The following is a 26,342-nucleotide window of genomic DNA, read 5'->3' as shown; positions in this document are numbered from 1 at the left end:
AACATGCTTTTAACATACACGTCTCATAAAATTCATAAAAATAAGTGAAATAAATCCTTTTGAGCAAAACCAACCAGTACTGAACATATTGCTACAAATAAGATACGTTCTTGAAGATAACATTGTTTAGTTACTCAAGGGCTAACCAGGTAGACAATGATTTTTAAGTTTCAATATTCCTGCAACTGGGAATTAAGTAACCTGTAACTGAACATCTAACTTTCTGCCAGGTATTGCTTACCCTCCCAACAACCTGCAAGGTATTTATTACTATTCCCATTTTATATGTAAGGAAACTGGGGCTGAGAGAGGCTGGGTGACCTGCCCAAGACCACACAGCTTGTAACAGGGACATCTGGTCCCTGAGTCCTAAACTGGTACTCTTGCTACTATATAGCAGCTCTTCCTCTTCCTAGGGGCCTAGGCAAAGATGATGGTGTTAGGAGGAGGCATGAAGGTCCACCCAGTCCCACACATGCAGAGAGGCATCATTTGCAGCTGATAACAAAGTCCTTGGTTTGCAGGGGTGCCAGATGTGGGTGGTGACTAGTGGAGTAGTGTCTAGCTCATTTGCATCTAGGAAGATGTGACCTCTGTGAGTAAAGAGAGGTTCTACTTGGCTTCCCACTCCACTCCAACACGTGACATCATAGACCTGGACTGTTCCATCAAAACCTGAGGAAGAACACAGAAAAGAGAAGATTGAGATGGAATTCTTTATAATATTCTCTATGGTAACAAAACAGGCTATAAGATGAGGCATCAAACAGAAAGATACCTCAAAGGTATCCAAAGGGCATGGAACATCTGCCCTCAATGTTGACAACTTATGATACCACTGGGTACATGACAACATTATAGGATAACAGGAACACCTGCTGTACATCTATTGCATGTCAAGGCCTGAGACTAATCCTGGACACGTATGGTTTCTTGTAATCCTCACAACTGTATGAAATAAACTAAAATCCAACTGCCATCAAGTTGAATTCCAATTCATAGAATAGAGAACTACCCCACAGGATTTCCAAGGCTGTAAATCTTAACCCACATCTTTCTACTGTAGAGGCTGATGGGTTCAAACCACCAATCTTTTTGTTAGCAGCTGAGTGCTTAACTACTGTGCCACCAGGGTTCCTCTGTATGAAGTAGGTACATACTATTACTTCTCCCAGGAAACTGAGGCTTAAGAGGCATTTTCAGACTTTATCCACTTGCCCCAAATTCTAATCTCCCATACCTCCCTGGTCCCTCCCTCCAAATGGCCTTGTCTTCTCATGGGGGAAATAGAAGCATTTAGAGAGCAGCACACTCATTTTTCCCACTGACCTGACCTGCTGTCTTTCCTGTTACAAAGATCTAACCCCTCCACCTGAGCTCTGGTTATTTAGCCCTTTCTGGATCCTTCAGTACCAATTATCTTTTCTTACTCTCTCAACTATTCTTCCAACTCCTCTCTCTCAACAGATCTTTTCTGCTGCTTTTAAATACCCTCATTAAAAACTCTCATTCAATTGAAGACCACCAAACCAAACCAGGGGCTAGCTTGCTACAATATAAGAAAAAAGTGGCTGAGAAGCACCTTGAGGTCTTGCCACCGTTTTGCTGGTACAGTTCTATCCGTGGGCCTCCTAACCAAAGTCTTGACTAACCTTTGAACTAAACTCCTGCTGGGGTAGGAAAGCCCTGCTGTAAATATGTGTAAGAGTGCGGGTTGGGCCGGGTAAGGGCTTGCCACTGAAGAACCTGGAAGATTATCTGGAGCTTCTCTGTGGCTAACTTTTAACTTCTGGGCCAGATTTGCCCCTAGGAACATGTGACTTCTGCGAGTGAAGGTTCTACTTGGCTGCCCATTCCACCCCAAGATGTGACATCACAGACCTGCACTGTTCCATCGTAACCTAAGGATTTCTTCCTGAATACCCTGTACACCCTAGAAGAGAGAAATCAAGTAACAGGCAAAGTCTGCTTAACAGTACCTGAGATGGCTAAGCAGTTGTCCAGGACCGGGGCCCAAGTCACTCGCAGCAGCTCTGGGTCAGGGCTAGGCATGGACACTGGGCACTGGACTGAGCTCACAGGGTGGCAGAGATCCCGGGGATCAAGCAGACAGAGCTGCCCATTTGAACAAAAGCTGGCAATGCTGGGCCCAAGGCCCTGGCCCCCGTTCCGAATGTCTGCACACCACCTCCCTCCACCAGACCCAGGGCTGGGGCTGATGTTCTCAGATGGTGTCCACTTCTGGCGAATGTCAACAAGACCTAGCCGGCCAGAGGTGCAGCAGAAGGCAAAGGTGTCTGTACCCAGAACCTGCAGGCTACTTAGCACCTCGCTGTCACCAATACCTAGAAGACAGAAGTGCAAAGGAGAAAAGATGCTGGAGACAGATGGGACTGGAAACTTGGCAGGGATGACCAATCTTTTTCTCTTTGAAGCTTTCCACACAGTCCCAGTCTGAATGAAATACTTCTCCCCTCAGATCTCAACATATTCTACCCAGCTGGGTGGATGCCAGTCCATGGGACAGCCTCCCTCCACCCCAGAATGGGAGCCATTGAGGCTAGGGCTTGCTTCTTTTTTTTTTTTTTTTTTTCTGTGATTTGGGTGAAAGTTTACAGAGCAAATTCACTTTCCATATAGCAGTTCACACAGACGTTGTCTCATGACATTGACAATTTACCCCAGTGGAACACCTCCCCTCCCACTTCCTCCCCATAGTTACCTCTTCCCTGTGTCCATCCCTCCATCACTCCTGCCCCCTGAACTGTCTCCCTGTGCATAAACAGGGCTTGCTTCTTATTCATCTTGTTCCCCAGCATTCGGCACAAAGGACTAAACTAGGTATAGAATGTGGCTGAGTTGGTCTGGGAGGCAGATGCTGGCTGGTGGAGCCAGCGAGGGGTGTACAGCTGTAGGACCTGAGGTGTACGCAGTCTTCTGGGATTCCAAGTCTGTAATTCTCAGAGTGCTGAGCCTTGCCCCGTGGAGGACTCCAGGGGCCATCGAGGAGAAGACAGCTAGCCTTGGCCAGAGATTCCCCTCCTCAGGCACAGCAAGAGTACTGACAGCTTTAATGACATCTGGGGGAGAAAGAAGAAGCTGCTAAAATCCAGAATATTAATGAAAATTAGAAACATTACATGACATAGGCTGGCCAGCCATCTTCAGCCTTACATTTAGAAGGTCAAGGAAAAAAGGGAGCTGACAAGTGGCAAGAGAGGATGTTGAGACATAAACACTTTGGGTTATGTTTACATTTTGAAACTGTTAGAAGCACTTTATTTATAATTTGAATTGTTAACTGTTTTGCAAATGGCAAATAATGAATCAGAGCAGTCATCTCAAAATCCTAAAAGCAGTTCTAGCTTTTTATAGTTTTGTGGAGAACAAATAAAGGAAAAGAACACATTGGTGATGTCATTTACACCTTAAGTGAAAAACAACAGGTACATAGTTCATGAAGGAGCCCTGGTGGCACAGTGGTTAAGTGCTTGGCTGCTAACTGAAAGTTGGTCTGTTTGAACCCACCAGCCACTCTGCAGGAGAAAGATCTAGCAGTCTGCTTCTGTAAAGATTTACAGCCTTGGAAACCCTATAAAACAAAACCAAACCCACTGCCATCAAGTAAATTCCAACTCATAGTGACCCCTATAGGGTTTCTAAGGCTATAGATCTTTATGGAAGCAGACTGCCTCATCTTTTCCCTATGCAGCAGCTGGTGGGTTCAAACTGCCGACCTTTTGGTTAGCAGCCCAATGTCTTAACCACAGTGCCACCAGAGCTCCTTTGGAAACCCTATGTTGTTGTTTGTTAGTAGGTGCCTTATAGGGCAATATTATTTCTTCAGAAATATGTGTCATGACCCCAAGCCATTTGCTGAAACCTAGCAGGTAAAGGTTATAATGCAAAAGTCATTTTCTTAAAATGTAAACCAGACAAGAAAGTCCCCATCTTTTTTATACTGAATGGAAGAAAAATATACCTGGTCACAAGGTAAAAAAATTTTAATTTTGTTTGTCTCAGTCTGCTTAGTTAGCAGGCAGGTTAGCATCTCTGTGTTCTAGATTTTGAGGATTCTCTTAACAGAAAGCATTTATAACACAATTCAGAATGAGCAATTTGCAGTAGAAACTACTTTCAGAGACACTTATATTTTCCAGTTCATATTTTCTTTGCTCCAACAGGGAGCAAACTTATTATTTGGTTTCCACATGCTCTGAAGAAAATGGAATCTATGCATTTTTTTAAATTCAAAGAGATAGGTAAAAGAATGAGAAAGGCCGTAGATGAGAGAAGGAACATTACAATGGTGTATCAAGCAAGGGCATGGTGGAAGTCCCTCAAGATACTGCATGTGCAAGGAGAGCACAGAGGGGCGTGTCTAGGATGGGCTAAATAATGTAGAAGATCCTTGAACAATGAAGCCTACAGGCTAGGAAATCAGACATACTTCATCCTGACTGTGAAATAAAGTGTCTTACCATGAGGAACTTGAGGGGCTGCAAAGGTTTGGAGCAGACACAACAGTATACCCTCAAGACCAGAGTTTGTTTTTTAGGAGCCAGTGAAGCTGCAATCCATTCAACCCCACAGTGCTTGCCTGACTCTCTTGGACCACACTTAAGAGGCTCCCTCTTCCTTTTCCACACTCTGGGAAGCCTGGAACACATCCCCCAGGACCTACTGTTCTGAGCCAAAGTTTGGTTCTCAGTATGAGATTTGTCCCTAGTGGAGGGAAGGGGAGTCAACCAAAAGCCTCTTCCTCAGATTGGTGGGCTTTACATGCCCTTTTGATTCAGAGAGTTCCTCTACAATCAAAATAGGAAAGAAAAACAGGTTTTCTTCTCCTTCTTGCTAAACTCAGTGGCAGTATGCCCTTTCATAGGAAATCCACACCAGATTTTCCAAACCAGCCTCAAACTGCAAAAAGGCCTAAAAAACGAAAAGATGTAGTTCACTCTCCAAGAACGTGGAAATAAGGGAAAGAACGTCTCTGAAAGTCAAACCAACACCACATAGGTCAGAGCAGCGACAGGCAAAGGTACCTTAAGGAGCCAGGTAACTTAAGGCTCCCAGACCTGCAATCCTGAGCAAATGTATTAACATGTCTAGAGAAAAGTTGTGTCTATAGAGGGAGGATGTTTAGTCATGGAAGCAACGAAAACATTGGGGCCTGTCCAGGTGAGAGGGAGCCACACCAATAGACTGAATATTTAAATTCAAAGAGGAAGCAGCAGGAGACACTCAACTGAGACCTTTAGATACCATATTAATCCAACTCAGTGGCTTCCAAAACCCCAAAGCTGAGGAAAGATGTCCCATGCACCACTCCCAGGGCTTGGACAACACCTAGAACTTGGGCAACAATGCTTCAGAAGTTTTATAGTTTCTGCTTAAAATGTCTCATAAAAAAGCAATGTGGAAACCTCTAAGCTGATTCCTCTTATTCTGGTTATGTTCACCATGCAGCCTTTGATTAGACTAGGCCTTCTGGAACCAAAGAATAAGCTGATCATAAGAACCTGAAATATTCCATTTTTAATGATATTTCTTTTTTCATTATAAATTTATAAAATTGCATTTTGGCTTATAGAGAAGTTCTGTGAGTCCAGTCAGAGTGCCTGCCCCCTACAGACAGATTAGATTTGTTCTAGATATGCTGACAAAATTAGGGTTCTGAGACACCAAGTTGATGGGTCAAATTCTGAACCCTGGAAAATTTGCAAAGATGTTATGCTTTTAGGTTTCTAGGAAAATAGCTGGCCAGCCTTCCTCAGGTTCTGGAATATTCTGCACTAATATCTAGAGACAGGTGACTCTTTAGCTCATTTGGGCCATTCACTCCCCTAAGCCTGGGCTACAGATTCTGTATGATACCTTGCCAGCTGGGTAAAATATGTTGAGATGAGAGGGGAGAAGTATTTCATTCATTATTTGGCTCAGGACCAAAGGTACTTCCAAATGGACTTCAAATAGTTAGAAAAACTCTTCTTCTTTTCACATTTAAATCACTGCTACCCCACCTAGCCTATTTTTAGGTGAAAATAAAGAAACAACCATGTGTTACTGGCATAAAGACATATAGATCAATGGAACAGAACTGAGAGTCCAGAAATAAATCCTTTTAGTCGATGTTTAACAAAGGCACCAAGGCAATTCAATGGGGGAAAGATAGCATTTTCAATAAATGGTGCCGGGTCGAGTGGATATCCATATATGAAAAGATTAACTTAGACCCTTACCTCACACCATAACAAATTAACTTAAAATGGATCATAGACTTAAATTTAAGACCTAAAACAATAAAACTTTTGGAAAAAACATCTAATTTATGGTAAGATAAAATTTCTTAAATATGACACCAAAAGAATGTGGGAAAAAAAGAAAAGATAAATTGGACCACATCAAAACGTAAAACTTTGATACTTGAAAGGACATCATTCAGAAAATAAAAAGACAAGCAAGAGACTGGAAGAAAGAATTAGCAAAACACTTATCAAATAATTTGTATCCAGAATATACAAAGAATTCTTGCAAAGAACTCAATAATAAGGAACAACTCAATCAAAAAATGGGCAAAAGATCTGAATAGACATTTAGCCAAAGACAATGTACAAATGGCTAATAAGCACATGAAAAGATACTCAACATCATTAGTCATTAGGGAAATGCAAATTAAAGCCACAATAAGGTACAATTTCACATACGTTAGAATGGCCTTCATAAAAAGTACACACAATAACAAATTTTTTTGAGTAGGTGGAGAAATGGGAACCCTCATACATTGCTGGTGGGGAATATAAAATGGTGCAGCCAATTCTGGAAAGCAGTTTGTTAAAAAAAATCAAACAAATTATCCGTATAACTCAGAAATTCCACTCATTGGCTCTATCCAAGGGAAATGAAGGCATATGTCTACAAAAAGATTTATACATGAATGCTCTTAGCAGCTTCACTCATTGTAGTAAAAAATTGGATCCATCAACTAATAAGTGGATAGACAAAATGTGGTATAATCATATAATGGAAAATTACTCAGCAATAAAAAGTAACAAACTACTGATAAATGCTAGGTCAAGGATGGAACTCAAAAACATGCTAAGTAATAGACCCTAGACACAAGAGACTACATATTTTATGATTTCATTTCTATAAAATGGCTAGAAAATCTATAGAGATAAGAATAGTGTTTGCCTGAGGCAGGAGGTAGGAATGGGGGTTAATAACAAATGGGCATGATGAATCTGATTGGGGCATGAAAATGCTCTGAAACTGATTTATAGTGATGGCTGCACAAACTTAAATTACAAAAAAAAATCACTGAACTGTACACTTGAAATGGGTGAATTGTAAGATATGTAAAACCAGCCACTCCTCGGAAGGAAGGTTGGGCAATCCTACTTCTGTAGTGATACCGCCTCGGAAACCCAAGGAGGAGGGGTCACTAAGAGTTGGACCGACTGGACCGCACATAACAACAACAAAGAGGTCTTGCAGCAAACTTGCCCGATGCAATGTGTCATTGATTTCTTGGGAGCTCTAGTAGCAATAGTGGCTAAGGCACTTGACTGCTAACCAGAAGGCTGGCGGTTCAAACCCACCAGCCACTCCTCGGAAGGAAGGTTGGGCAATCCTACTTCCGTAGTGATACTGCCTCGGAAACCCAAGGAGGGGTCGCTATGAGTCGGGGCCGACTCGACGGCAAAATAACAACAACAACATGTCAATAATATTCTAAAAACAAAAACAATCACAACTACAAGTAAGTGATGCAACCAACTGAAGCAACAGCATAAGACAACTGACGAGGAGGGAAACAACAAACAAATGCCCGCAGAGTCAGTGACCTCAAAAAGCAAATGAGCACAAGGACTGCTTTTCTGCAGCACTAGATGCCTGGGAAGATGCCAATGCGTGCTGGCCAGTCTGTGGGAAGCTTCCAAGTGAGGTAGAATGGAGACCAGTGACAGAGGGTCACACAACCAAAGAAGCAGGTCCAAAAGTGGCTGCCTGTGCCTCAGAGGCACACTTCCATGCTGGCCAACAACACTCTACCTGGAGGAGGAAGTTATGGGCTGGATCAGGCCAGGGGCTGCATGCTCTGGTACCTGTCTGACAAGTGGAACATAAACCCACTGCTGGAGGGAATGTTGTTTTCCATGAGGGGACTTTCTCTCCACTCCCAGAGGGAACAAGATCAAGACTTTCTGCTCCTTTCTCCATTCCCTTATTGGAATAGAGTGACTTTTTGCTGTAGGATATTGCTCAGCCCTGCCTCCTACTCACCACTTTCCTTCTCTGGGACTAGCATGCTGGCAAAGAGAGGTCACCTCCTCTCTGACATTTCCTCCATGAGGTGAGCCCATCTGAGCAGCCCTCAGCCTGGCCTTACTTCTGCCTGGGAGAGAGGGCTGTAGTTCTCCAGATGCTCTGACTGTGACTGGGTCCCTAAGCTCAATTCCTGGAGTAAGTTATAGGTCTTGTGTGCCATGCTATTTTTGTTAATTAGATACTATGTTTTAATACCCATGTGGCTTGAGTATACCTCTTAACTGGCTCTGACTGAGTGTGTGGGGATGTGTGAATAATCAGGCTTTCCTAGAACCCCCAACCCCCACAAGCCAAATTCGCTCACCACTGTCCTCTGTGATCTGCCACACCTTCAGAGAACAACATGGAAGGCCACTGGTCACCAGCAACCTATTCGGGATGGATAGGGAATCTTAGTCCAGACTGTGGAGAGCTCACCACTTCCTCCGCTTTCCCTTCTCCAGCTCACTCAGCTTAGTATTCCTACATTCCTCTACATCAGGAAATCTTACTGCTAGAAGGAATCATGTACCTTTATGGGGCAGGCTTCAGGGACAGGCCCACAGCTCAAGGAGAGTCCATAGTAGAACTGGGACTGAGCACAGGCCAACAGGTGTCATGATGCTCACTTAGAGAAGGCAGTGTAGGGTATGAACTCAAAACTCTGACCCTGAGACTCTCAGCGTCTTTCAACAGAGATATCATCAACTACCTACTATCAGCTCTCTGAGAAATTATGCGCATCTTTTTAGCCTATATCTATTCCCTGGAGCAACTCCAATCAGAAGGGCTGTGATAGACAGGAATAATTTCTTTGTATTCTAAAAAGCTGTGTGTGTATTCATGTTGAGTGCTCACATGTGCCCTGTGTGCAGGGTACTGGTGATAAAAAGGCAGGAGACCCTGAACATTTCTAGCCACCCCTTCCTAAATGCAAGGTCTGGGATAAAGAGCTGAATCATACCTGGTCTCTGGTACATGCTTTAGATCAAAGACAGGTTTGTCTGAAAATCCTCCATGGCACACCTTGAAATCTCTGTCCGGGATTAAGCCCTAAAATATAAAGGACTGGCCAATCAGATTGCATCTGTTCAAAGGAATATTTCAGATGAGCTCTAGGTATGGAGGCCATGGAAGCTACTCAGCTGGCAATAGATGCTTCACCCTGTAGGGCCCTGAGGTACAGCTATTTGTAAATGATGATCTCATTTGCAATCCACACATCCAAAATCCTTCTAATATTTAACTAGCTCCTTTTACTATAATATAAATCTTATACTCCAGGCCTTTTTAAAGGAGTTGCAGAGTCTTAAGAATTTCATCAAAGAAACCTGGGATATTAGCCAACTAATGGATCATGTTCCCTGTATCATTTCTGCATTTTCACCCAACTCTCCTCAGGGACTACTTCTCCACAGCTTCCAACTCTATTCAAGCCTCTCTATCTTTAGGAAACCCTCTCTCAAATCTATGTTTCCTACCTAGTTACTGTTCTAGCTTCTTCCCTCCCTTCATTTTCTGACTCCATTTCTTCCCCCTTTTCAGTCTTTTACCTTGAACACATGAGCAAAAATGCTCTGGCAAAGGTCAACAGAGGCTTCCAAGTCTAATGGATGAACTCTTCAATCCTAATCTAAGTGATTTAATAACAACACTAGACAGCTACCCACTCTTTTCTTCTTGACATGTTCTCTTCTCGTTGCTTCCAAAACACTGTCCTTTCCTGAGACTCCTACTTCTTCAGAGACTGGCCCTTCACAGTATTCCTAAGGGGTTCATCCCTTAAATATGTTCCCTGAGGTTCTCTCTTTAGCCGTCTTCTCTTCTTAATCCTTATATGCTACATATTCATCCTAGTAATCTGAACCATTCTAAGGACTTCAACCACCCTCTATATCCTAATGGCTTCCTAAATCTATTTATTTCCATTTGCCTAATCTATTTTTGATAAAGATTAACCTCTTTCTCCAGTAATCCTCTGTAAACGAAGCAACATTCTGTAACAATTCTCTCATGTATTTCTCTCCCTCACACTATGAGGGCAGTCCCTGTGTTCCTCTCTCCTAATATCCAGAACAATTCCCAGATGATAACAGGAGCTCCACAAACATTTAATGTTTATATTTAAGTTACCTGGTTCTCCTTTACAGAAAGTCTGAGAGGCAGTATCAGATGAAGAATCTCATTCTTTTTCAGGCTTTCATAGCCAGCAACAAAGACTCCTGGAGATAAAAGCAGAAGTAACTGAGACAGACTGCTAGAAAGATTCTGGACCATGGCTAGGTCTTGAAACTCCTGCTAAATGCCCTAAAACCAAAAAGCCACTGCCATCGAGTCAATTCCAACTCATAGCGACCCCCATTGGGTTTCTGAGGTGGTAAATCTTTATAGAAGTAGATTGCCCAGTCTTGCTTCTGTAGAGTGGCTGGCAGGTTTGAACCACCAACCTTCTGGTTAGTAGTCAGATGCATTAGGCACTGTGCTACCAGAGCTCCTAAAGCAAGGATAAATTTCTTCCCCATCAGAATGCAGCCTTGGGTTTGGGGATGGAAGAGATCCTAAGGAGGAATACAAAGGCTGATGGGGCACAAAATTGTAAGAAGTGACCAAGAAGTCCTCAGGCTCTCAGAAGAGTGGGTTGGTTCTTCCAGGCTAAACCCCCAAATCCTAACCTGAGAAGTGGGATTCCATCTACTTTAGGGCCAGGAAAAGCACATTACCTTTGTCACCAATCCACTCAAGGACTCGAGTGGCTCCTGAGAGGTCGAATGCATGAAAATCCTGGTACCTGCATGACAGGGACAAAAACCACAGTGTATGTCACTTTACTGTCAAAGAACTCGGAGAAGGCAGCATTAGTTGGTAGTCAGGGTGGTAGGCTCCAGAGTCAAGTAGACCTGGGACCACCAAATCCGGTTTTGCATTACTGTGTGACTGGGACCAGGCCAGTCACTTAATGTCCTAAGACTCTGTCTTCATATGTAAAATGGTACTCTTTTTAAAAAGAGGACCCGGACTTCCCAATGAGATAACCTATGCTCAGGGGTTAAGTCAGAGGCCCAAGCAAAATAACTGGTCACTCATATTATTTTTATCATTCACAAACGCTGTTTTTACTATTTCCTCATACAACTTGAGCACACACGAAAATCCCATTTTCCAGATGCCAGAGGTGAAGGAGATCTGGTGGCTTAGTGCCTAAGGCATATGACTGCTAAACAGACGGTTGGTGGTTCAAACCCATCAGCCACTCCGCGGAAGGCAGACTGGGCAATCTCTGGGTCCAAAGGACTCGCTGTGAGTCAGAATCGACTGGATGGCAGTGAGTTTGGTTTGGTTTGAAGGTGAAGCCTACGCTGAATCCTCCGCATTGGTCCACCTCATCGCCACCGCTGGCTCGACCCACACCAGTTGTTCCTACGTGCCTCCGCCCCACGCCCATTCTCCCTCCAGACCATCTCCGGATCCGGACCCCGCCTCCCAGTTCCACAAGATTTACAAGCGCAAGGATTCCACGAGCCAGTTCTCGCTGGCCTCCATAGCAACTGCCGCCTCCGGGCTCCCACTTCCACTTCTGAATGTTCCTCGGAGGAGCGGACCTCTCGCGAGGAGAGGGCGCGGCCAGCTAGAAGCCGGTGGGCGTGCCCTCTCGTCAGGGGGCGGGGTGCTGAGGCTCTAGAAGGCCACAAGGGCTCTGCGCCTTTGTCAGGCAAGGTCCCCGGCTCTGGGAAAAGATGACATAGAATCAAAGATTCCCAGGATGTCAGCTCAGGGCGGGGTCCGAGGTACCATCTACCCGCCCCTTTTAAGACCAAGTATCTGATAGCATAGTGCCTAAGGCACTTGACTACTAACCAGAAGGCTGGCGGTTCAAACCTACCAGCCAATCCTGGGAAGGAAGATGGGCAAGCTATTTCCATAGTGATACTGCCTCAGAAACTGTGGTAATTCAGTTGGACTTAAAGCCTCCAAATTGTAACAATAAACTCCTGTTAAGGCCGTCCCATTTGTGGTATATTTCTTCTCAGAGCGCACTAGGTAACCAGAACAGAAACGCAAGGAGGGGTCGCTACGAGTTGGTCGGACTTGATGGCATGTAACAACATCATCTTCAGCTCACAGAGGGGAAATCCCAAGTTGAAGGTTGCCAGATAAATTCGAATTTCAAATAATGTATAATTGTTTAGGATAAGACACTCCAAATATTTGCTAAACCTGGCAACCACGGCCAGAGTAAGTGGAGAGTCACTCTGGTTCCAAACTCAGTTATCTCTTCTTAATGTCCTGGGCACTCCTCGCAAAACGGTTGAGGATGAAATGAGATGAGGTATGTGAAACTCACAGTATACTGCAGGGAGCACCCTTTTACCAGTGAAAAAACAGGTCAATAGGTAGCAGAGCTCAGAGTAGAACCCAGCTCGTGGCACATGACCTGGCATACAACAGATATTGAGGATCTGCTCCCTGAATGAGTGAATGAGTTAAGAATACAGCGTCAGTGCTAGGCTAGTGCCATGGAGTATTCCCAGCTTTTGGGAGCCAGTCCATTTCACTGAGCACCCAGTCCTCCAGTCCCCTTTCCCTCCCATTCCTTCAAATTTGGTTGGAAAGAGAGAACCAGACATTCTATATAAAGAGCAGGGTTTTATTCACAACTTCAACAGAGAAGCAAGAAATATAGCAGGAACATAATTTGTGACTTAACTGGCAATATTCCTGGTGCTTCCAACCAGAAATCACAGTAATGGAGTTACAGAGATCTGATCCCAGGATCTACATCCAGATAGGGCCATTACCAGAGTCCTATTAAGCACCTTCCCTGGTGAGCACAATCTAAGCCACCACATCGTGTCTGCCCCATTATTTGCATCACTCCTGCAGTGTGTGCACCAGCAGCCTCCTGTACTGAAAGGGAACACACAGAAGAATTGACCTGGGGTGAGGGGCAAATGATAGAGACATCCTGCCATTCCTAAGTGCTAGGCATCTGCAGAGGTGGGCAGGGGCAAGCTCTCACCTGAAGCAGGTCCCCCACCAATTTTCTCCTCACAGGGTCTGAGAGGGATGGGGCAGTGGTTTTCTCAGAACAACAGCCCCAACTTCACAGGATGGTCATAACAAAGTAGATCATACAAGTCCAATAGTGCCTGGCATTGGCCCAGTCTCTGGGCCCTCATTTCCTACCTCTCGCTCTGCTCCTGATCTCATTTCTGAAGCTCTCCACCCCAAGGTTAGGTACTGCATCCTCTGAGAATCTCAAATAGGTTTACATGTTTCAGTCCTTCAAGCGCCATCATCTCCTGATCAGGCTCAGCCAACACATGACCTTCACATCTGAGGTCCCCAGGGACAGGAGGTTTTGTGCATCAGGAGGGTCAGGGATGTTGGATGGGGGGTAGGCTTGGTCTTCTCTAGGGAAGTCCTCCCTGCCCATTCTTTCAAAATACATGCACTGTTTGCTAGGCATAGTGGAGGATATAAAGGAGAGTCGGCAACAGGTGTTGCTAGGGAGCACACAGACTGGTAGGAGTGAACTTAGTTACCTTTTACTGAGTGCTATGTACCAAGCACCATGCTAAGCAAGCGACATAAAAGCTCTATTTAATGGGAAGTAGGTAGTATTATTATCCTTGCTCTATGGATGAGGAAGATGAGGTTTAGAGAGGCTAAATGATGTTTCTAAGATCACATAGCTAGTAAGTTGCAGAAGTGGGCTATGAGCCCAGCACGCTGCCTCCAGAGCTCACTTTCAATACTACACTGCCTTCTGCAAACATAAAGTACCAGGGAGGAAGGTCGTCGGTGGGGACAACATCAGGAGCAGAAAACAGATGGGCTGCCGCTCTGCCAGGCTAGTGGCTAAGGTTGGACTGACTCCAGCCTTGGGACCCTCATACAGTGAATGTATCCAACCAGGAGACATTTGGTGGTATCTGGAGACATTCTTGGTTGTCTTGAATGAGGGGAAAGGAGGGTGCTACTGCATCTAGTGGGTAGACACCATAGATCCTACAATGCACAGGCCACTCCCGCCCCCCAGCCCAGAATGTCAAGAGTGCTGAGGTTGAGGACCCTGTCAAAAGTCACTGAGGCAGCACAACTGAATAGGAAGAGCACTGCCAAGGAGCAGTCTGGGCCACTAACCACTAATTGACTCTTTTCTTCCCCTAAGAGTCCTAGCTCTGGCCATAAGCACAAAGAAGGCACAGCAAAAGTGGACTTGGCTAACGTAGGGAGTCGGGGACAGCTTGTATAGGGCAAGATCATATAGACTGGGGGAGGAAGGTCTTGCCTCAAGATGCTAGATAATCCTAGGGTGTGACTTCAGACTGGAGATTGGATTGGAGTTGCTACATGGGGTTTGCTGGGGAGGTCACACGCCTTTCTTTGAAATCTTTCCCCTTTGAGCCCTGGGTCGCAGTGGACCCTGGCTTTCTGGGGTCCACAACCATCATGCCCAGGACAGTCACGTTCTTAACCCAATGCTCAGTGGTAAGTCATCCTATGCTCTATCCAGGGGTGCTCCTGGCTGGGGCTCTCCTGGGTTCAGGGCTGGGCACATGGTGAGGGTCTGGCTCACCTGGGTGTGGGGTCCTGGGCCATCAAGGCTCATGCCCAGGGCTTTCTTTAACAGAAGGATCCTGAGTAGATCATGACTCAGCTGCAGTCTTTGGTTCCTTAGGGAGATGTGGGGAGCAGCCCCCGGGAGGGGGCTGAGGGGCTCCAGGCTCTTCTTGCCCATGAAGTGACCTGGAAAGGAAGTGCCGAGGCACAAGGAAGTCAGGGAACAGGACCTCACCCTATGGGCAAGTTCCCAATCTCTCCCATGTTTTAGTTCTCATGGCAGGAAGATGGACAGCCTTCCTCCTCCTCACCAAGGAGCCACAAAGACCCCCTGGTGGTGGTAAAGCCTGCACAGCTGAGCTTTTCCTGAAAAGGTAGAAAGGTGGAGAGGATGGCACAGCTGGAAGGAGGGTGGGATGGCAGAGGAGCAGGTAGAAACCTTGCCAGCTATGCTGCCTGCTTGGAAGAGGGATGGGAAAGGGCAGGAAAGGAAATGGAGAATGAAGAGGTGCCTGGTAGGTAGAGGTGCAGAGAGAAGACAAAATAGAGGTTTGAAGAAGATTCAGTATTCAGAGAGCCTTTGCCTTAGGGAAGGGGCACCAACTAGCAGTCAGATCTAGGTTCTAGAGTCAGCCAGCTCCGCTTTAAACTTAGACAAGTTACTGACCAGTTTGGGTCTCACTTACCCATCTAATGGATTAGATAAACCCCAGGTTAACCCCCTGCACTGACATTAGTGTCTTGGCTGAGGAGAGGCCAGAGAGATGCTAAGGACAATGGGGTTAGAGCAAGGTGAGGTAGGGCGCTCGCCCAGGTCCCCAAGAACTTACCGGTAGCCCAGAGGTTACCCCGCGGGTGCACGCGGATCTTGCTGGCTCGGTGGCGGGGCTCGGAGAGGTCCCAGCTGAGCTGGGCGGCGCCGGTGGCGAGCAGAGTAAAAAGCAGGAAGCCACCAAGCAGCCGAGCGCACCCCGCCCGCCAGATCATGGCTGTTCCCTGGCTACTCAACTGGTCCAGCGGCTTGTCTGAGTGTCTCGGTGCACAGCTTCCCGCCTTTTAAACCCGCGCCCCTGGGGCGGAGCCTGCCCCGCGTGGAGTCTGAGCCACAGCGCCGCCCAGCACCCCCCCCCACACACACACACGCCTCCCCGCACAAGGACCCTCAGAGCTCTGCAAGTCCCTTGGCCGGTTTTTCTGTCAGGAGCTAGCCACCCTTGGAGCGTCTGTTCGTGAGGGCTGCGACCCCTGCACAGGAGACCTGCACATCCACACGCCTGCCTCACACTTAGACATCCCTTCAGGGCATTTGGCTGAAGCCCACCAACTTCAGGTTAAGCTGCAGGCATATGCACAGCGGACCCCCGACCCTCCCAGCCACTCCCAACAGACTTCACCCAAGGTGCTGTAGTTATTTCACCTCCTTGTCTCTTTTCAGAGGTTAAAAATGGGAGTTAGGCGCTTTCCTCTCACCTAACCCAGTCATTCTCAAAGTGCCCAGCACAAAGCCAGGCATCAGAGGCGCTCAATTAAATTCCTCTCACTGCCTGGGGGAACCTGACCTGTGCTCACCCCGTTCTCTGCCCTCTCATTGGCAGCACTCACCAGGTAATCTGGAAATCGCCTGTGAGGGGATCCTGGCACACAGTAAGTTCTCCAGGTGGGGCTATGGAACAATGGATGGTGGAATAAGGAGCCACTAGGAGCTCTGGTAGCATAGTGGCTAAGGCACTTGACTGCTAACCAGAAGGCTGGTGGTTCAAACCCACCAGCCACTCCTCGGAAGGAAGGTTGGGCAATCCTACTTCCGTAGTGATACTGCCTCGGAAACCCAAGGAGGGGTCGCTATGAGTCAGGGCTGACTCGACGGCACATAACAACAACAACAACAACTAGGAGAAGGGGAGTATCAACCTCCTGGCAGAGAGAGCCAGGCCTATCAGTTGGGAAGCAGGCATATCTCTTCTGGGACAGGGGAGTGGAAAGGGCACTGGCATAGGAATCCATATACAAGCTGAATGACCTTGTTAAACCTCAAGTATAAAAAGGGAATAAACACATTGCCCTGTTGAAAATAATTTTATGTAAGAACTACTATTTTGTGGCAGGAAGCAGCAGTCCCATAGGACCTGCTCTCACACTCAGCACTCTGTCCACCTTCTGAGGAGCTGCTTGGATTTGTCTTGGAAAGCAACAACTTCTGGGTGGCTGGCATCACTTAATGAGCAGAGGAAGATGTGCTACAAATACATTAATTTTTTTCTTAAACGTTTTCTGGAACCTAGCAATCTACTTCTGAAAAAAATGGCCAGTGAAAACCTTATGGACACCAGTGGAACACTCACCTGAAATAGACTGGTACTGGCTATTTTAAATAGGACAATCATGGTCTACTATGGCGGGAACTACAAATTAAAGAGGAATGGATCACATTCATCATCAAAAAGAACAATTCAAGATCTATCCTGAAATACAACACTGGAGTGATTGGATAGTATCCATATGCCTACAAAGATGACCAGTTAACATGACTGTTACTCAAATTTACACACCAACCACTAATGCCAAAGATGACGATATTAAATTATTACTATTATTATTATTTTTACCAATTTCTGCAGTTTGAAATTGATCAAACATCCAATCAAGATATATTGATAATTACTGGAGATTGGAATATGAAAGCTGGAAACAAATAAGGATGAGAGGTTGGAAAATATGGATTGGTGATAGAAATCATGCAGGAGAATGCATGATAGAATTTCACAAGACCAATGACTTATTCACTGAAAACACTTTTTTTTTTTTTTTTAAACAATGTAAACTGTAACTATACATGTGGACTTTGACAGACAGAATACACAGGAATCAAATAGATTACATCTGTGGAAAGAGATGATGGAGAATATCATCAGTCAGAACAAGGCCAGGGAATAACTGTGCAATATACCATCAATTGCTCATATGCAAGTTCAAGCTGAAGCTGAAGAAAATTAAACCAAGTCCTCAAGAGCCAAAGTATGACCTTGAGTATATCCCACCTGAATTTAGAGACCATCTGAAGAACAGATTTGATGCACTGAACACCAATGACTAAAGACCAAATGAGCTGTGGGATAACATCAAGGACATCATAGAGGAAGAAAGTAAAAGGTCATAAAAAAGACAGGAAAGAAAAGACCAAAATGGATGTCAGAAGAGACTCTGAAATTTGCTTTTGAACAGAAAAGTAGCTAAAGCAAATGGAAGAAATGATGAAGTAAAACAGCTTAACAAAGTTTCAAAGGGTAGTATGAGAAGACAAAAAAATTAAAAAAAAAAAAAAAAGGGGGTAGAAGGAATACATAGTCACTATATCAAAAGAATTGGTTGACATTTTAGGAGACAGGATATGATCAAGAACCAATGGTACTGAAGGAAGAAGTCCAAGCTGCACTGAAGCATTTGGTAAAAAACAAGGCTCCAGGAACTGAGAATGGGAATACCCATTGAGATCTTTCAACAAATGGATGTAATACTGCCAAGTGCTCACTTGTCTCTACCAAGAAATTTGGAAGACAGCTATCTGGCCAATTGACTAGAAGAGATCCATACTCATGCCCATTTCAAAGAAATATGTTTCAACAGAATGCATATATTTTAATTTTTATTGTGATTCGGGTGAAAGTTTACAGAGCAAATTCATTTTCCACACAGCATTTCATACACAGTTTCATGACATTGACTGCCAATTCCCCAGCTCTCTTCCCACACCCTCCCTGTGTCCTTCCCTCCCATGCAGCCCTGCCCCCAACCCTCCAGCTATCTCCCTGTGCAACTACTGCCCTTATGTCCTCCCATGATTGATTGCACCAAGGAGTATATCTACCTGATGTAAATGTTCACCCCATATGCCTGTCTATTTTTTGGCTGGAAGCCACAGAAGAGTTCAGTTTCAGACCTGAAAGGTAACAAGGAACCATAGTCTCAGGTGTCTCACCAGGCTCCATCAGACCAGCAACCTGATTTTTTTTTTTTTTTTAATGATTCTGAGTCTTCCACATTGTTCTCCCACTCTTATCCAGGATCTCCTGCACCAATTCCCCTCTGAGTGGTTGACAGTGGTAGCCGGGTACCATCTAGTTCTTCTGGTCTCATGGTCATAAAGGCTGAGGACTGTATTGTCTACTAGTCCCTTGGACTAAGTGTTTCTATGCATCCTTGGTTTTTTTTCATTCTTCTTTGCTCTGGAGAAACCCTTCACTGCATCTAAATGGCCGCTGGCAAGCTTTAAAGACCCCAGTTGCTACCCACCAAAGCAGGATATAGAGCAATGTTAGGAATGTATATATGACTGAATAATATCATTAATACTATAAGCCAGTAAAATTTTGCTAAAGTTAATTAAAAAATGGTTGTAGCAGTCCAGCAACAGGGAACTGCCAGAAATTCAAGCTGGATTCTTAAGAGGATATGGAAAGAGGGCTATCATTGCTCCTGTGAGATGGATCTAAGCTGAAAGCAGAGAATACCAGATCTGTATTTTATTATGTCAAGGCATCTGACTGTGTAGATCATAACAAATGATGGCTAATGTTACAAAGAATGAGAATTCCAGACCACTTAATTGTGCTCATGAGGAACCTGTACAGAGACCAGGAGGCAGTTTGAACAGTACAAGGGGATACCACCATCAGAAAAGGTGGGTATCAAGGTATCCTTTCACCATACTTATCTGGTGGCACAGTGCCTAAGGCTAACCAGAAGGCTGGTGGTTCAAAACCACCAGCCACTCCTCAGAAGGAAGACTGGGCAATCTACTTCCATAGATAGACTGGGCAATCTACTTCCATAGAGATATCTCCTTGGAAAGCCAAAGAGGGTTTGCTATGAGTCAGGATCAACTCAATGGCAGTGAGTTTTTTTTTGTTGTTGTTTTTGTTTTTAATGCTGAGCAAATAATCCTAGATGTTGGACTATATGAAGAAGAAAGCGGCATTAGAACTGGAGGAAGACTCATTAACAACCTGTGATATGCAGATGACAGAACCTTGCTTGGTGAAAGGGAAGAGGCTTGAAGCACTTCAGTATGGGTCACACTTCAACATAAAGAAAATAAAAATCCATATTACAACTGGACCAATAAACAGCATCATGATAAATGGAGAAAAAAGTTGTCAAGGATTTCATTTTACTTGGATCCACAATTAACATTTATGGAAGCAACGATCAAGAAACCAAATGACATTATTGCACTGGGCAAATATGCAGTAAAAGACCACTTTAAAGTGTTAAGAAACAAAGATGCCACCTGGTGGTGTAGTGCATAAGGCATTTGGCTGCTAACCAGAAGGTCAGCAGTTCAAACCCACCAGCTACTCTGCAGAAGGAAGATGGGACAATCTTCTTCCATAAAGATTTACAGCCTTGGAGACCCAATAGGGTTGCTATGGAACTGACTTGATGGCAGTGGTTTTTTTTTTTTTTTTTCCACCCTGAAAACTAATGTGCACCTACCTTGAGCTATGGTATTTTCAATCATTTCATGTGCATGTGAAAATTGCACAATGAATAAAGAAGACTGAAGAACTGATGCCTTTGAATTATGATGTTGGCAAAGAATACTGAATATATTACAGACTGCCAGAAGAACAAACAAATCTATCTTGGAAGTGCAGCCAGAATGCGCCTTACAAGCAAGGATGATGAGACTTTGTCTCATATACTTTGGATATGTTATCAGGAGGGAGTGGTCCCTGGAAAATGACATCATGCTTTATAAAATAGAGGGTCAGCAAAAAAGAGGAAAACCCTCGGTGAGAGGGACTAACACAGTGGCTGCAACAATGGCCTCTAACATAACAACAATTTTGAGGATGATGCAAGACCAGCCAGTGTTTTGTTCTGTTATACACAGGGCTGCTATGAGTTGAAACAGGTTTGGTAGCACCTAGTAACAACAATGTTCAGAGCACTATGTTAGGGACAGGAGGCAGAAAGACAAAATTCACCCTCTAGCAGCAGTCACTAGGGTTGATGTCACCTCCCCCTGTGGTTGGGGCAGCTGGTAAATCCTTTCCCCCATGGGTGAAGAGGCTCACCCCACCTCCACAGAAGGCCAAGCACCACCCTCCTCCCCCTTCTTCCGTAAAGATTTACAGCCTTGGAAACCCAATGGGGGTTGCTATGAGTCGGAACCGACTCCTTTCCACCTCCTCTCCACCTAATGATGGCCTCGCAGTCCACTCCATACCCTGCCTGGTGAGGCAGGTTGGGGGGAAGGTGTGGAGCTACCACATTAGGTGACAGGTGACAACAACCCTAGTGACACAACTGTGAACCTTCCCACTGCCCACTGCTCACCCTGGGGTCATTTTGGTGTCACCCCCCTGACAGTGTCAGGAGGTGGAGTCCACACCTCCACTAGTGATGTCACTGTCACCCCTTTCCCCCCAGATTTCAAGGGAGTTCACTACCTCCTGAAGAGACAGACTTAGTACACAATGAAGCAAATGATGGAGGAGCCAGCTGCAAATCAACCTGTGCTCTGGCTCCTGCCTGGAACATCAGAGTGTGGTTGTGGCAAAACCTACTGCCCAGTCTGGCTTAACAGTGGCACTTGCTATTATTACTCTTCCAATATCTAGCTCAGCAAGGCCTGTGAGCTCTATGGGATCAGCATCTTGAAAAGGAAAACATGTGAGAAGGTGGTTGTCATGCTGAGCTTCCAGGAGCATGACACACAGGACAGGGACACTCCATTCCTGGCTCTGGCTTTTTTCCAAATCTCCTTCCTTCTCATCCCTCACTCTGGCATTTACACCTCTCTGCTTTCTTGTCACTGTTTTGCCACCGTGTTCAGATATAGCTCTTATCACCTTCTCATAATAACCATTCCCTTTGCGACCCCCTCCCTCTCCTCTGCATCTATCACACACACATATCCTATTTCCTCCGGAAATACTTTCCTTCCTCCAGGAAAGTAGAAATTAGTGGGAACATAAAGGAGCTGGTATTTATGGAGTGCTGTCTTATCTCATGCTTGAAGGAAGGTTGTAAGGCAGGTTAAGCACTGCTCATCTTATAGATGAGAAAACAGGCTCAGATAGGGTGTCACTTTCCTTTACAAACAAAGTAATCCAGCTAGAATCAGAATCTGTATCTGTCTGGACCACAATGCCCAGAGTTCCCTAAGGTTGTGCAGGGTAGATGCAGCTTTCCCTAATCCACTCCTGTTTTACCATCCCATTTGTTTAAACATAAAGTTGATTCAGATTTCTCAGGAAGGGGAGGCAGTGGGTACTACATTTGGAGTTTCACCTCTTTCCCACAGATGAACCCTGGCACTTTGAGTTCCACTCTGGGAGGTTTATTTATACTTAAGCCAGATTCCTCTGATACAGCCTGGGGTTCACAGCTCCAATTAAAGCCCTGAAACTGACCCCAGGTGCCCTTGGAAGCAATCGTCTTATCTGTCAGCCTAGCACAGGAAAGAAGGGTGCTCTGAGGATTCTAGAGAAAGGTAGACAAGTAGTTCCATTCCCCCAAAAACCAAACCCATAGTCATCACTGAGTTGATCCTGACTCATAACAATCCTTTAGGACAGAGTAGACCTGCCCCATTGGCATTCCAAGGCTATAAATCTATACAGAAGCAGACTGCTTTATCTTTCTCCTGTGGAGCAGCTGGTGGGTTAAATGGCTGACCTTTTGGTTAGCAGCCCAATGTTTTAACCATTGTGCCACCAGAGCTCCTTCAAGTAGCTCCACAGTCAGCTAAGAAACATATTCACAGAAAGAGGAGCCCTAAGGATGCCTCAGAGGGAAAAGGGAGTCACAGCAGTGAGGGTGGCTTGTCCAAGATAGCAGTTCTAAGTGGGGTCTCCTAGGGAGTGCTAGGCTCTTTAGATTAGAGGTCCTCAAGTCCACTCTGAAGGTAAGAGAAGCCCAAAGGGCTCCATCAATTGGGAAAGACTGGCAGTGAATCATATGGAGGGATGTGTGTGTGGCGGGGTGGCTCTTCAGTACCCACTCTTAACCTCTGCCAGGATTCTACAGCAGTCAAGGACATCCACAGAAAATGTAATGCAGATTCATAGAAATCTATGAAGTGATGAGGAAGTGATGACCATCCTAAGAATCATCTTATCTGTCAGCCTAGCATAGAAAAAAAGGGTGCTCTGAGGATTTTGGAGAATGGTAGATGAGTAACTCCATTCCCCAAAAAACCAAACACATGGTCATCGAGTCGAATGAAAAACTAAGAAAACTAAGCAAAACTAAGAAAGCTAAGCAGCTACTACTGCTCAGCTAAATAGTGCAGGTGCTCAGGAAAGCTATGAAAACCTAAGAAAGTACGAAGTCCCAGACCCAGCATTCACAATTTAGGTATAATATTCATGTACCTCAGAGGACCTTTCAACAACTGAAATCACCTTTCCAAATGCCAGAGGTTTATTTAAATGTTTCAAAATTTGATTGGGAACCTCAATATTTCTAGAAGATTTACTAATCTGAGCAAATCCGAGGAATAAAAACCTAGAGATTCTAAGGGAGAATTACCAAGGGCTTTGCAAGTGTAGGGTTAAATTTTACAAAGGCCGAAAGACTGGGTTATAACACCCAGCATTGTGACACGATAAAAGCAACAGACTTAAAGTTCCGGCCTTGCCATACATGGACCGTGAAATCTGCAGCAAATCCCTTAACATCGAGTTTTTCTCTTTTGTACAAAGGTTATTTTGAGGACTAAATGAGAAAAAGCAACAGTTTTCTAACTGTGCTCCTTGAATTAAAGCTGGAATCTAGCTTACCAATCCAAATAAACTGGCCAATTAAATTAAGGGTTCTAGAGAAATGATTCTTATCAAGTAGGTGGCATTCCAGAATCTCCTAAGGCTGGCAGGACAGGGATATAGCATTTAAAAATCATATTCAATGTAATAATAATATAACTTTATATGGGAGAAGAGTAACAATAATTTTTACAACATAAACAAGAAAAAGCAAGACATAATATTCTTGACTGGTGAAGGTAAGAGGGAGGATATTATAGACTTGCAGGGAGTGGGGAGGAGTGTCAGAATAGAGAGGAGGTCTGATATTTTTGTTTTTAAAAGGCACCATGAGTTTAAAAGACTAAGGCATTCTGTTCTATGGGAAAGCTAGGACTTCTGGTAAGATGGGAGAATAGGCAGACAAGCTACACAGACCTTCTTTAGCAAAGAAATGAGAAACCCATTGACACAGATATAGATGTATAATCCTGGAGCCCTGAGCTTTGAAAGGACAGAGAAGTGGATTAAATACCAACTCATAGAAGAACCCGATTGAAAACAGTGAGTAAGGAGACAAATGAACTGCGGACTGCCAGCAGTCCTGGCGGCATGGACAGTCTGAATATTTCCAAGTGGTGTCAAGACCTGAGAATTAACCTAAAAATTGGCCCTGCTCACCAAGGACTGCATGGACATGTTCGTGTACATGCACAGGTAGCTGATCACTGAAAAGGGAAACAGCAAAGGAGACAAACTGAGCTGTGGAATTTCAGCTGTCTGGAGGGCACAGCCATTTTGAATATTTAAAGTGATAGCATTCTCTTTCAGATTCCAGGGACCTAAGAATAGGCTCCATTTGCCAAAGATAGCATGGACATATGGGAGGCTGATGACTGAAAAGGACACAGGTGTTCAGCGCATAAGTGCTACCGACTAGCAAATAAGAGGAGCACAGTACCCTGCTTACTCAGATACATCCAAACAAAACAATGAAAATGAACATCTTGGGCAAAACATTCCAACAATCAATCACCAATTAAATATAAACACAAAAGTCACAATGTCTCGGAGACACCAGAGCATCACGGTCCAAGAAGCAAGATAAAGCAGGAGAAACAAGGGACTGGGATACAGACCCAGAACACATCCCTGAGGGAGCAGCAGCATTGGAACTCCCTGATAAAGAATTCAAAAGAATTACATTTAGGTACCTTCAATGGATTGAGAGACAGATCAAGAAAAACACTGACAAAATTGAGGAAAATAGAGAAAACCCTAGAACAATTTCAGAAGACAATACAAGAACAAAGTTACAAAATAAATTAAAAATTAGACACAATACAAAATCCACAGATAGAAATCCAGAAGATTAACACGAAATTCTCAGAAATAGATAACACAGTGAAAGGGCAAAGGAGTAGAACTGAATCAATCGAAGACAGAATTAGTGAGATTGAAGACAAATGCCTCAATACTTCTTTGGAAAGGGATCAGTCAGAAAAAAGATCAAAACAAAATGAAGAAAGCCTAAGATTTGTGTGGGATACCATCAAAAGGAATAACCTACAGGTAACTGAAATTCCAGAATAGGAAGAGACAAATAAAACCACAGGGAAAACTGTTGAAGATGTGTTGTTCTACAGGAAAGCAAGCTTAACACTCCTGGCTGATCACATGGCAGCTGGTCTTTCTGTGAAGTAAACCACATCTGCTAAATTACCAGAACTCTTCATCCATAGCCAAAATCTGGCTTTAGACATAGACTTCAATTGCCTAAAGAACTCTGAACCCAATCAAGGTGGGTTAAGTACTGAATTTCCATAGGGCCTCATGATTAGGCAGTCTCCCATGGACCATAAGCACTGCATTATGTGGGCTTTAAAGTTTATGTTTATTACATCTATTCCCTGTTATGTGTCTAGTCTAGCCTTCAGGCTCTTACAATGTTTAAAGTTAGAAGTTCAGTGGATGTTTTATTAAGTTGTTTTTTGTTAAGTGGTCATAGGAGAGACTCAGTAACGTCTGGCTTAAAGAACGGTCCATCTAAAATTATGAAGTAGAGCTCGGTGGATATAACTACCTATCTATCCCTTGTGTTGCAGAAGATCCACGTTTATTTTCCTTTTAAATAATGAAAATCATTGCTCTGCTCTTATACCTTTATATTCAGGAACATGAATTAGCTCCCTCAACTTGTTAAAGATGTCAACCCTTTCTCTAGTACCTCTTAAAAGCATGTGGCCAAGAGAATATCCAATAGCACCTGTAATATTTTAAAGGAGACTTGAAGGGAAGCATGGCCTTCCAGAACTCTGGCTCTCTGCAGGAAGTGTTTCTGCCAAACTATGTCTACATTCTGAAGTAGCCCTTTGAAAATCATGAAGCCTGTTAGTGTAGGAATAACTGCACATCATCACACAATGCTTCTGCAATGAATTCCCAGAAGAGAAATTTCTTGGTCCTTGGATACCATTACAATTTTTTTTTTCTGCTTTATTTTATGTCCATTCCATAAGGCACAGAAATTACTATTGCCCTCTTTGCAATAGTTGCTAAGGAACTGAGAGCCAAAGCTATGGATCTCCTCTAGTAGACCATAGAACATTTTGACGTGTCTTGTGGGTACTAGCCTTACTTCTGATTTCATCCTTTTCTCCTCCCACACTTATTTCACTCCCCAGACCTGAAGTCTTCAATTGTTTTATATTTTATCAC

The 26,342-nt window shown here is 44.4% G+C and overlaps 2 protein-coding genes across 2 annotated transcripts; both read right to left on the bottom strand.

The window, feature by feature from the left end:
- Positions 1-439: 439 nt before the first annotated feature.
- On the bottom strand, positions 440-11,850 carry WDR73 (WD repeat domain 73). The gene is made up of 8 exons (XM_007945177.1): positions 11,810-11,850; positions 11,031-11,098; positions 10,444-10,532; positions 9,275-9,363; positions 8,636-8,700; positions 2,919-3,080; positions 1,980-2,345; positions 440-675 (listed from the first exon to the last, which is right to left on the bottom strand). The coding sequence occupies exons 1-8, from the start codon at positions 11,848-11,850 to the stop codon at positions 440-442; spliced, it is 1,116 nt and encodes a 371-aa protein (XP_007943368.1).
- Positions 11,851-13,179: 1,329 nt separating this feature from the next.
- On the bottom strand, positions 13,180-15,861 carry NMB (neuromedin B). The gene is made up of 3 exons (XM_007945132.1): positions 15,705-15,861; positions 14,891-15,060; positions 13,180-13,215 (listed from the first exon to the last, which is right to left on the bottom strand). Exons 1-3 carry the CDS (start codon positions 15,859-15,861, stop codon positions 13,180-13,182), a joined length of 363 nt encoding a protein of 120 aa, XP_007943323.1.
- Between the last annotated feature and the right edge of the window lie 10,481 nt (positions 15,862-26,342).

This window comes from Orycteropus afer, unplaced genomic scaffold (genome assembly GCF_000298275.1).
Source record: "Orycteropus afer afer isolate SDZICR_OR568_19922 unplaced genomic scaffold, OryAfe1.0 scaffold00132, whole genome shotgun sequence".
In the NCBI taxonomy this organism is placed as follows: domain Eukaryota; kingdom Metazoa; phylum Chordata; class Mammalia; order Tubulidentata; family Orycteropodidae; genus Orycteropus; species Orycteropus afer.
Note: the sequence above shows the minus strand (reverse complement) of the source record. Positions and strands in the feature narration are given on the sequence as shown.

Excerpts from the sequence above, each read along its gene's own strand:
- WDR73 (XM_007945177.1), bottom strand. The coding sequence starts at position 11,850 with ATGGAGGCCAGCGAGAACTGGCTCGTGGAATCCTTGCGCTT. Across the intron at positions 10,533-11,030 it reads TGAGTGGATTGGTGACAAAG|GAGTCTTTGTTGCTGGCTAT; the intron begins GTAATGTGCTTT and ends TTTTATCTCCAG. Across the intron at positions 9,364-10,443 it reads TTTCTGTAAAGGAGAACCAG|GGCTTAATCCCGGACAGAGA; the intron begins GTAACTTAAATA and ends TTTATATTTTAG.
- NMB (XM_007945132.1), bottom strand. The coding sequence starts at position 15,861 with ATGATCTGGCGGGCGGGGTGCGCTCGGCTGCTTGGTGGCTTCCTGCTT. Across the intron at positions 15,061-15,704 it reads GGGTAACCTCTGGGCTACCG|GTCACTTCATGGGCAAGAAG; the intron begins GTAAGTTCTTGG and ends CTTCCTTTCCAG. Across the intron at positions 13,216-14,890 it reads GCCCAGGACCCCACACCCAG|TACAGGAGGCTGCTGGTGCA; the intron begins GTGAGCCAGACC and ends GTTCCCTTTCAG.